Source organism: Mesocricetus auratus, unplaced genomic scaffold, assembly GCF_017639785.1.
Source record: "Mesocricetus auratus isolate SY011 unplaced genomic scaffold, BCM_Maur_2.0 Super-Scaffold_100003, whole genome shotgun sequence".
Classification (NCBI taxonomy): domain Eukaryota; kingdom Metazoa; phylum Chordata; class Mammalia; order Rodentia; family Cricetidae; genus Mesocricetus; species Mesocricetus auratus.
This window is the reverse complement of record NW_024429188.1, coordinates 78159273-78171765: the sequence shown is the minus strand read 5'-3', so window position 1 is coordinate 78171765 and position 12493 is coordinate 78159273. Positions and strand designations below refer to the sequence as shown.

General features: G+C 36.2%; 1 protein-coding gene across 4 annotated transcripts in view; it reads right to left on the bottom strand.

The window, feature by feature from the left end:
- Positions 1–404: 404 nt before the first annotated feature.
- Col4a5 (collagen type IV alpha 5 chain) overlaps positions 405–12493 on the bottom strand; it is a 189326-nt gene continuing 177237 nt past the window's right edge. For all 4 annotated transcript variants that reach the window (XM_040744480.1, XM_013122323.3, XM_013122324.3 and 1 more), the window contains 7 exons: positions 9524–9652; positions 9159–9257; positions 6894–7106; positions 5438–5615; positions 3429–3543; positions 2533–2705; positions 405–1788 (listed from right to left, as the gene is read on the bottom strand). In XM_040744480.1, the coding sequence (XP_040600414.1) occupies positions 1707–1788; positions 2533–2705; positions 3429–3543; positions 5438–5615; positions 6894–7106; positions 9159–9257; positions 9524–9652 (989 nt within the window). In that variant the 3' untranslated portion in view covers positions 405–1706. The remainder of the gene's footprint in view (positions 1789–2532; positions 2706–3428; positions 3544–5437; positions 5616–6893; positions 7107–9158; positions 9258–9523; positions 9653–12493) is intronic.

Sequence of the window (12493 nt, the reverse complement as noted above, 5' to 3'; positions counted from 1 at the left end):
CATAGGGGTCCAGTTAGAATTACATATTAATGTTTACATGGAATAGTCTATGTGAAGAAATAAAGCTAAAATGGTTATTATTGCTTAGATTCTACAACTTGCCATCATACTTTCTTAGCTTTAGGTTGCCCATAGATTCATATTGGGGTCTAAAATTTAAAACACTGTTTTGGTTGCTGTACTTTTAGCTGTCACACAAACTTTATTATAAAAGCATTAGACGTCTTTTATTTTTAACAGGCCCTTAGTTGTTTTAGAGAGCTACATGTTGATAATTCTTAATTATTAGGAATATTAACTTACTAATCTATTTTAAGCATTATTAATGGATTAATCCATAAAGAGAAACTTAATCTTTACTGTCTATCAATACCACATTGCCAAGAAATATGCTATCACCAGAGCATCTTCCATTAGTTTATTTTTTCCCCATGGGAAAAAGTTTCCATTGCTGTATGTTTTCTCCCAGCAATCATAATTATCAAAGACACAGAAACAAATTGCCTGAGAAGGAAACATTTGATGTAGCAATATAAATGAGCGTGATTTTACACTTAGGCCAAATAGAGAGACAATGAGCCATAATTACAACCTATAACTTTAATTAAGTTGGTATTTGTGAATTATAAAACACTCAGTGAGACGATGACAGTTAAAGAAATAAGGCATCCTATGACTATTGGTAAATTATTTAAAATAAAAAGTTTTTAAAAGTCTACTGGCTTTCTGAAATTGAAGCGAGACGATGAATCAAATATTGTCTTCTTAAACAAGTGAACCCAAAGGAGAATAATTCTTACATGAGCACCAGGATAATAAGAATCCTTAAAATTATTTTGGGTAAATTTGTTTCTCAAAACTGTTGGGAACAAGCAAAAACAAGATATAAATATATGAAGATGGGGCGTCTGAACATGAGTGTCTTGGGAAACATAGAAAAAGAGATTTCCCCATTGGATATGATAACTTGATATGCAACAGAAACTATTAAAATTCTGATCAAAGTCACTTAAATGATCTCATTTTTAAAATCAGCGAATAACTTAAGGGATAAAAGCCCCAATTAATTTGCTTTCAGTACTAAGTCAATGAAAGGTAAATCCTCTCCCATGTAAAATCTTGCTGTCTATAGTGTAAGATTTCATACATTTTTAGTAAAGAAGGGTTTATACCAGATCACATCTAAATGACTCAACTTTTTTGAGCTAAGAGGTTGTTTACAGAATATACACATTCTTTACTTACAGAGCAAAATAAGATTAACACCTTCCTATTAAAATCCTGGGGTACAGTAGGATTAGTAGCACCATGAAAAAGAATTCTTCCCCAAACAGCAGTCTTTAATTTTACTCAGTATGATCCTTCCCTTCATTGAATTTTTAATGTGCCATTTTAGTAATTGGGCAAAATATATAAACTTCTTCATCTTATAATCCTTGAAGAATGCTATTCTGTATCCCAAAAGTATAGTCCCTTCCCTGTTATTTTCATAAGAAGTAAGGCCTTGCTCTGGCACATTGCTGAGGTACATCTGAATCTCCATGGTTACTAGTCAGCATGCTCTCTTGGTCATAGAGTATAGTAGCACCATTGGTGGCGGCAGTGATGAAGTTGGGGAGAATAAGTGAGACATTGCATCCTGGGAGTCACATATAATAATTATATATATATAATCACATTAAAAACACAAGGAATTATTCAGCATATTATGTCCTCTTCATGCATACTTGACATCGGCTAATACGTGTCCTCAAGTCTCCTGCTTTCAGTGTCTCTGACTGAGGTTTACTAGGAAAAAAGAAATGAGACAATCAGCTTTGCTTTTCTGATTTCAATTCTATACATTTCTGCTATTCACATTCTATTACAGGCATGAATTCATATCTAGGAATTTTCTTTCTGGTAAGCAGCTTTCCCAGAAACCTAATAATTTATTATGTAGTTTTGTGACTGCTTTCTCCACTATTGGTATCTTCATATGTTTATTTTTCTGCTGTTGCTTTTTTGTGATACCTTTCCTAATATTCATAAGATGAGAGAAGTTCAGGCAATTGTTGAACAACATATGATAAATATCATATGAAAATATCAATAAAACACATAAAAATAAAGAGAATTTTCAAAAGATTGAGATAGTCAGAGATATAAGCATCATGTGTTATTCTATTCCTTCATAGACTTGGATGAGGTCCCTGAAAACATTCCCAGATAGAGAATTGTGAGATTGGGACAGGCAATGCAAATAATAGTTTCAGTTCTTGAAATGGTGTCATTTTAGTAGACCAACTCCTGACATTTTTTAGTTATTTAAAGGCTAATGCTAAGTTAACTGTAACCAAACTTACTTAACATTAGTAAGGTCTGTTTCTACAGTACGAGTTAGGTAGATGTGAAGAACAAGCTAAGAATACAGAAATCAGTCTAATAAATTCCTAAAATGTACTGGGGATAAACCACTCATTGATACAGTCATTCCTCCCTAGTATCTATAAAGGCAGCTCTAGGCCTGAACTAAGGCCATCAGTGACTTACCTGAACATGTCTGACATATCAACAGTGGCTAGCCAAAAGCTATAGGAATTGGCATAGTAGTTGCATGTACCCCGCCCATGACATTCAATGAAGGGAGCTGAACGAAATTCTTCCAAACAGGAACCTGGAGAGGCTAAGGCTTGGCCTGAACCTTCTGCTCCTGCACTTGTATGCTAAAAGAGATAAGGTTACATGTTCCACAACACATATGTGCTATAATACATTAGTGATTATTCAATAATATATACCCAGCATGGCTACAAATTAAAATGCAATAAAGAAAACTAGGACTAAAGGCAAGATAACAGTACGCACACAAAGCACAGCTAACAAAAGCAAGGATCATACATATATAATCTATATATTATACTCTATATATTTATACATATATAAATCTATGTTGGGAGACGTCATTCTGTAAATATGTGTCTGATTGGTTTGAATAAAGCACAAGATAGGTGGGACTAGGATTTTGGGAATTGTAGTGAGGATAGCTCTCGCCATGTGATCTCCCAGAAGCAATGGGCACTCAGGAGTGTGTCCTCAGAAAGATAAGTTCTTATAAAATACATATTAGTAATTATGGGTCAATAATCAAGTCAGAGCTAACCGATAAGAAACCGAGCAAATTAATATAATGCCTTGTGTGTTTTGGGGGGGGGGTTAAAGAATCAACAGGAACCAGGCGGGAGAAAGGAAGACTAAACATTACAAATCTATAATACATTAAGCATAATATAGAAAAACGTGGGAGGGAGAACACAGTGCTTGGGCAGAGGCCATTTAGTGCTCAAGCTTATTACTCTACAAGTGACTGAGCTGTCTCAAGTGGGGAGAAGTGGACATGTGATAGAAGGTCAACTGTGATGAGAAGAGCAAGGGTGGGTGTTCCATACCATCATGAAGGAATAACCAATCCACAGGGAGTCCCACCCCTGAGGACAATGTGGAATTTGAATGGTTTGGCTGTGAACTGCGATCACCACAGCTGGTGCCTCACATACTGCACATCTGGTAAAGGAAAGGGAGAGAGAATATGATTTACAGAGTGAATATGTAGGAAACAACAATCATTCTTCAGAAGCCTTCCTTTTAGGGAGGTCTTTGACCGCATCCTCAATGATCAGAAGAGGAGAAAAATGCACATTGAAAATCGGTTTTTGCATAATCTCTCATGCATAATACATTTATAAGCAAAAACTGCAAGTCTTTTTTCAAGACATTGTAGTATTACAGCTATTGCATTTTCATTTTCCATTGTGACATAAATTTGCATTCAGACTTGCTGTAGTCAATACTGTAATTGCTGTAAGAGTTTGGCTTTCTATGCTCTACATACTTGCTGTCAAAGTACCCAACTGGAGGTAGACACTTAGTAATGCTATGACTGTGGTAAGAACAGTGTCTAGTAAGCTGGAAAAGACAAGAAACTGATGTTTTTTTCAATCTCCACCCAGTATTCTTCCCCCGAAGGACATTTATTAAACATTTGCCATATTTCGGTGAGTATAGAAGACCGAGAATGGCTGGGGAGGTGCCCAGGCAGTAGGAGAGATGTGGTTGAAAACTACAAAATAAGTAAAAACAGCCACAGAATAAGTATTGCTGCATATATCAAAATTTTAATAAAGAGCATGAGAGAAAATCTTGAAATATGATGGAGGTTAATTTAGAAAAATCTATCTGCATAATACATAATATATTATGGAAACTTTTACTCCATGAAGTTGAGACTGGAAAAAACAATCTTCCTATACACTTGCATGCATTGCTATGCTTTTCCACTCCCCAGCACACATATAGATTTAGCAAAATATACTACCAAGGGAACCATGAATTAGCTAATAAAGCCAAATTAGGTTACATCTGTGCATTCAATATCAAAGAAATTGGACTTAGTAATGATTCATACCTTATGGTTACTAGAACCCTGTATCATGATCACAACAAAAGTAGCACCACCCAATATTCTCTAGAGATTGATTTAAGTTACTGTTCCAATGTGGAAAAAGCCCAGGAAATCTCTATTAACCGGACTAGCCTCTATTGGTTACTTTAAGGGAATGCCAAATCTCACCTATTACTTCAATTCCCAATTTCTGTTTATCCTAATAATGTAATGCATGTCTCCCACTGTAAGGTACAATCAAGTCACATCAGGACTGTAGCAATATTATTCAGTGTAACAGAACTCTACATGAGGACTATGCATACACAATCCAAGTACACTGATAGTACCTTAATCTTCCCTAAACTTTATCTCAAATATTGTTTGAGGGGTGATAGTGCTGCTTATTATAATATACCAAATAAATTCCAAGCTATACTTTGGCAGTTAAAGCATTCTATTATTTGTAATCAAGATAATTTTATAATCTTTTCTCTAAACAAAAACTTTAAATACTAAATTCTTGGTACATTTGTCTATTATCCACTCTCAATTTCTCTCTTATATGACTTTCCTTATAATTACATATGTGTCTAGTTGTTTCCCATTCTATGAAAAACAGACACATTTCTTTGAGACACATATTCTCATATTTCTTCTATTAAAATTAAACATCCTTTCCCCTATACTTTTGTCAAATGTTTTATCTGATCTTTTGTAGCACTTAGTCTAAGCTGGATATATACCACGTTAGTACAAATTAGCACAGATATATACAAGTATATTTGCCTAATGAGTAGACTGAGTTCTCTTTATATTAAAATGTGTGTTACAGGACCTAGTCAAAAGTTGATCTCCAAGAAACATAGTTCAAACTAAATACATTGTTGAATATTTAAAAATCACTCTTGTATACTTAACTTGGGATGAATAGCATTGATTATCCATTTTAGATTGATTTCTTATAGCCAAACTAAGATGGGATTGGTAAAAGTCAAAGGTAAACCAGTGCCTCACCGACTAATGAATGGCTGGATGCTCTGGCCCTTCAGGGGTTCCATGCTCATTGGCATGGGCTCTGGGGTGGAAAGCCAGTAAGAATAGTCATTTCTTGAAGCAAAGTTACAAACATTGTTAATGTTGCAAAACATAAAAGGCATGGTACTGAATCGACGAAGGCAGCTGCCAGCGGTCCCTAAGAAGAATTTAAAAGAAAAAGATGAAGGAATACATTATGATATTTAGTTTCTCCTAAATTCTTGAAAAAAAAAACATTGTTTCGTAAAGAAACCGGTGTACGTTTCTTAGATAAAAATCACATTTTTGAAATCCTAGGAGTCACTCATTTTATCATTTATAAAATCAATATGTAGTTTAGAAAATATTCAGATTTTGTTGTTATAGATCATTACATATTCCCTAGTGTTGTTTCTAAATTGATCATTAATCCTACAAACAATGGTGTCTATTGAAGAACATTTGTACTTTTTAGAGTACACATAAATCTTTGCAAAATCTACCAATGTCTTATTCTATGCTGCTCTTTTTTTCTAAGATACATTCAGTATATATCTTGTGTGTGTTAGCAATCTCTTCAAGTGTAAGAATAATATTAATAACAATGCTAACCAACTGTAGAAAGGTATAGAGATAAACAAAAGGTTAAACAAACATGAAATAAGGAGGACAAATTACAGGAAGAACAAAGAAAAGGAAAGTCAAGGTTAAATTGATGTTTACTCTAGATTCCCAACTTCATTGCATTGAGACATCCCTCATACCTACAAGGCTAGCAAAGCACACCTCTAGGTGCATCTGTGTTTCCTGATAAAGGAAAGTCCATTTTGAATATGGATGATAACATCCAATAGACTGGGGATAAAGAAGGGGAAAAAGAGATCAAGAAAGAAGAAAGTCCACCAGCACAGGTTTTCATTTCTCTACTTCCTAATCAGTGAAATGAGTATATCTGGTCTTCAACAGCCTTCCACCATGATGTTTTGCATCATTAAGGCCAGGGAAGAGTGACACTAGCTGAACATGGAATGAAACCTATGATACTATGGGACAAAATAAATCTTTTATTCCATATGATCTTTCAGGATAGGGTTTCTCTGTGTAGTGCTGGCTGTCATGGAATTCTCTGTAGATCAGTCTGTGTAATTAAGCAGCTGCTATACCATAGAGAGCCCAGGACAACTGCTTCCTTGCTAAGCTAAATAAAAGGAAACATGCTCCCTTTGAAGTCATCTTGCTTTAAACCAAAAATGAAACCTTGTACTAGCTACAATGATTTTAACATTTTTAATTTGAAGTTAAATTATTCACTTAAAATTTATAGTGACCATAGACCATAGTTAAAGGCCCCAAATAACAGAGTTATGCACTTTAGCTAAGGTCAGTCTGGACCTTAAGAGGATTTTGAAAATAAACACAAAATGCATAGAAAGAAATTCAATGTCAAGTATCTCACCCAAGTCTTGACCATGGGCCCTTTTATTTCCTTGTACATACAGGAGAGAAAACCCTTCATAGATATGGACTGTTCCCTGTGGGCATTGTGGTGCATCTGTTGTCTGGCTGTGGCGTGTGATGAGGAATCCATGGGCAACCGAAGTGGTTCCAGGGGGACCTGGAGGTCCTTGCATTCCGTCTGGTCCTGGGGGACCATCCAATCCACGGGCACCTATTTGTATGTAATCATTAGTGTGCAAGATTAAGCAAGCTCTAAGCTACTATTTTGGCTATTAACAAAGCATAATGACAATTTGATTAGTTAATTCGTTCAATATTCATGGAGTGTCTATAAAAGCATTGTCAGATATAATGGGCCTAGAAACAAATGAGATTATTTCCTTTGCCCTCAAAGAGATTGCATTTATTTCCTCCTAGCATTGGCTGAAGACATTAAGTACTAAAATTCTAGAAGAACAGACTGTTAGGTAGGAGGAAATGATGCCTATGGAAAGCCAATATGTTATCTATCTCTTGCTATATTTAAAGAATTTGAGTTTTATGAACAAATTTCAGCCAGCTGTTTTGTTCACCAACAGGAAAAGAAGTGTATGGTTTCTATAGTTCTTCCACCTTCAGTGCTGAAATGTTTTCCTGTCAGTAAGTCTGGAAAATTGTTCTGAAGGATGCTTGCTTAGAAAATAGGTAACATTCTTAAGAAGTTTTACAAATGCATCATTTTAATATACCACTGGATCTTTTTTGTATGAGCTTATCTAAAAGTTCTTATATCTAGGCCTTCAACCACAGTGTGCGCTGATTTTTGCCTTTAGGACACTTCTTAGCAATGCCTGTGATAAAGATGTCACTAATTTGCTCATTCTCTGGAGACACAGTTACTGAATTGGCAGTGTTGGCTCTAGGAAGGCCCACATGTGACCCTACTTTGGATGGTCATCAATGATACTTTTTCCTAACACACATTCTTTATGTTTATGTTATATATATATATATATAAACCTGGAGTTATTAACATATTAATAATCTATTCAGTTTATAATCTTCCTATGTTTTTTGAGATCGAGTTTCTCTGTGTAACCCGGACTGTCCTGAAACTCACTCTTTAGACCAGGCTGGCCTTGATCTTCCTCCCTTTACATTCCTAGTGCTGGGATTAAAGGTATGTTCCATCAGCAACAGGCTTCTATTTTTTATTTTAGTAATCATATTAGTGTATTCGTTTTACAAGTTTAATCAAATACTTTCTGGAAGTAGTTTGACTTCAGATAGAAATTTAGGAAGCTGAGTCTCAGTACTCAGGAGGCTGAAGAAGAAGATTGCCATGAATTATAGGCCAGCCTAGGTTACATTGTACAGACTGAGCCAACCATTGCTATAGAGCAACATATTGAGTCAAAATACAAAACAAGATGAAATAGACCTAGTAGATACCATAGTCAATATTATTTTTGTTTGTCTGCTTCAAACAGGGTACTGAAGTCAATATTGTTTTTTTTGTTTGTTTGTTTGCTTCAAGACAGGGTTTCTCTGTGCAGCCCTGGCTGTCCTGGAACTCACTTTGTACACCAGGCTGGTCTCAAACTCAGAGATCCACCTGCCTCTGCTTCCCTAGTTCTGAGATTAATGGTATGGGCCACCACTTCCCTGTTCCAAAGTCAATATTGTAAAGAGTATCTACTAATTATTGACTTAAATATCTGTATATAAATATATCTTTTCAGCATGAGATTTCACCATGATCTTCAAAGTTCTATGGTGATCATTTATATTTTTACCTATATATACTGCATTTTATGGAAAACTATCTTCTGTAATATTATAAAATGAAGAAAGATTTAAAATTTTTTCTAAGATAGTTGAGTGATTTAAATAAACAACTGAAAATTAGTGGAGTATAGCTGGGGATATGTCTCAATAGTAATTTGCCCAGTACACTCAAGCCCTGGATTTAAACCCCTGCTACAATAGAATAAAATAAAAAATAGCTAAACTAATAATTATTTTGACTACCTGGAAGAATAACTTGGATTCCTAGTGCTTTATATACAAGCAAAAGCAAAGCAATATTTTTTATGCTTGCCTGGTACAGCATATCTCCTCGGGTGTGCCTTCCTATTTTTTCCCCAGCTCTAGATTCAACAGCTAGCCATGCTCTCTCAGTAAGAAGTTATCACAGTTTCAAGTACAGCCCTACATCCAGAGGCCTTGAAAGCATAAACATTATAACATATAACAACCAGCAGCATTGTTTTAGTAATTTTACCTGGCTGTCCTGGCAGACCTGGGTCTCCTTTGCGCCCTCCTGCACCATCAAAACCTGGAAGTCCATTGCGTCCTGGATCTCCTGGGGGTCCAATTGGACCTACAAGAAAAAATTGATTGCAATGCAATCAAGCCATTTAAATTAGTATGGCCAGAGCAGTTCAAAGAGATATGGTTGGGCCTAAAGGATAGTTGTGCATAAGATTTTAACACTTTCAAGAAAAAGGAAAGTGGGACCTGTGGTGGACTGGTATTCTATTCCTAGCTGAGACTATCATTATCAGATACAAACTCTTGACATGTAAGAAGCAGATTAAGGGAATAGTCTCAAATAGTTAGGTCTGAAACAATGATCCATAAAGGTACCTGGTAATCCCTGAGGGCCTGGAAGTCCTGGTGGACCTTTTAATCCAGGTTGGCCAGGAACTCCTGGAGGACCGGCATCTCCTTTGATTATAATGCTCTGTCCTGAAGGACCAGGTAACCCAGGAGGACCTAAGAAGCAAAGCACACAAATGTGAAGATAGCAAAGAGAAATGCCAGAAGAAACAGATATCAAATTGGTCTATGGTCATAATATGTATTTGTATGACAAACAAACAAACAGACAAGAAGAAGTTTGATGTGATTACTTCATCAAGAAAATCAAAACTAGAGAAGTGCCTGGACCCTACCCTGAATGAAATGATAGACTCTAGATATTCCCTATGCAGAAGGAATTGGCAATAGGGTGGGAGGATGGAGGGGATGGGAGGGTGCGGGAGGAGGGGAGGGAGAGGGAACTGGGATTGGCATGTAAAACAAGCTATTTAAAATAAAAAAACATAAAAAAAGAAAATCAAAACTAGCCTATGTCATTCTTCTGGCCTACCTTCCAGGATGCCTCATCAGGAAGGAAACTCCAGGTTCACACAGCAACTCCATCCTCCCCTGCTAAGAACCCTTGCTCCCCTCATCTCTAGGCAGAAAAACTAGTTCCAGCTGCCAACTCTATCCATTTTTGCCAACTCCACCCAACTCTGTTTTCAACTCTCTAATAAAGTGACAAGGATTAACAGATTGGATCAGAAAACAAGATACATCTTTTTGTTGCCTCAAAAAACATACCTAATGATCAATGAAAGATACTATCTTAGGGATAGAAAAAGGTATTATAATAAAATGAATCTAAAAAATAAACATGGTGTAGCTATTCCAATGAGATAGATTTAAATCCAAAACTAATCAGAACAGATACTCATTAAAGAAAAAAATCCAACAACAGAACATTGCAATCCTAACAGTACATGCACTTAAACACAGGCTACAAATGGCTACGAATGATTTTAAAATACTTACTATCTTTAGCCAACAGAGAAATGCAAATTAAAACTACATTGAGATTTCATCTTACCCAATAAGAATGTCTAGAATACAACTAAAACATATATACACACATACAACCATACAACACACCCACACATCCCCACACACACACCCCAGCCAAAGAACAAAACAAAAAATGGCAAATGCTGGTGTGGATGTGGGAAAAGAGGCACACTTGTTCAATGACGGTAGAAGTACATCCTTGTGCAGTTACTATGTAAATCAATGTGTAGGTTATTCAGAAAGCTAGGAATAGAGCTACATAAGTTCCAGGAGATATCTGCTTATTGATATTTACTGCTTTTCTCTTCATAATAGCCAGGAAATGAAAACAGCCTAAATATTAATCAACTGATGAAAGGATAATGAAAATGTAGTATATTTACACAGCAAAATATTCAAATATCAAGAAAAATTATAGCATTAAATCTTCAGGTATATTAATGAGTCTAATAACAATAATTCTGAGCAGGTAACCCATAACCAGAAAGACAAATATCACATATTTTCTCTTAATTTGTGGATGTTAGCTTTGAATGATAAAATAAGTGTGTTTTCTTTGGAACACTCATAGAGGTCATAAAAGTACTAAGGGACCATCAAGAGGGGATTGGGATTTCTGAGGAGGAAAGACAGAAAACACTGTTATTAAGGGTTAAATTGGAATAAAGGAATAGTTAGTGCTAAATTGGGATGGGGAAGGGGAGGGCAAGGTAGAGGAGGGACAATAGGAATGGATATTTATTATTAAAAATGTTTGAAAACATCATATGGAGACTTACTATTGCAGACATTTTCACATACATACATACAAAAGTTAAAATGTAGTTACTCAATAACAGAGCAACAATGCCCCTAAAAGACAGTATAGGCTAACAAAGGAAAAGTTCAGTTCCAGGAGTAAATTACTTCTTTTGAAGTTGTTGGCCAGTGAGGTCCCATAGACCACTCCAGACATTACCATCTTTTGGTTACCCAGAACTTGATGGTAGGGCCCCCTTTGCTGAAGACACCACAGACTTGAGTCAAAGAAGTTGCAGAAACCAAGCTTAGTACTGACCCGGAGGCTTCTTATCTATTCGCCAACTTTCCTATTGTTGGACGGGACTAGGCACATTAGCAGAGGTGAAAAGTAATCATAAGCCATATCCAGCTGTGAACCGTATTACCTAAAACAATGACAAGCCTAGGAAAACGTGTACACTGGTGCAATTGTGACACAAACACTGAATTCTCATTGAATGTAAGTGCTGCTTCATGCAATGAATCTTATGCCTGACACCATTATTGGGCCAAGAATCTATGGCTAGACATGTCACAGGCTCCAGGGAGAATATACTACTATGATTCTGCTAAACAGACATAGTATTAAACCAACTCCTTTAGATTTACCACTATACCCATAGATTAATACATCTCTCAACCTTCATCAGAGGAAGTTCTATTTGCAGTAGGTGTTGATCAACACAGTGATACAGAGACCCAAAACTGACCAAGGTACAGAGAATAAGAGACTGAAGAATGCTCAGTCATAAACACACATACAACACACACACACACACACACACACACATTTATACACAAACGCACAATACACACATATACAAAATGCACCTCTACTCCCAACACTCAGAAAGTACTTCCAACATTTTGGAAGAGGAGGTGCAGAAAGAGTGTAAGAGCTAGAGGTGGTAGACGATTACAAGGCAACAATGTTTTTGGACACAACAGAGAAGTTGCACATATGAGCCCACAGTAGTTGGGATGGGAACTTTGTAAGCCCAAATCCCAGCATGGAGAGGGGAATTGGGCACAAAATCCCACTCCTCAATGAAGAACAGGTCAAGGGTGAATCATTTTTCTCTGAGTGTAGTCCTAGATAAGTTGACCATGTTCCAATTGAAGGCCATGTATCCAAGAATATTTGGGCAGCACAAATTGGTCTTTTGAACTATTATTGTTATGATTTAT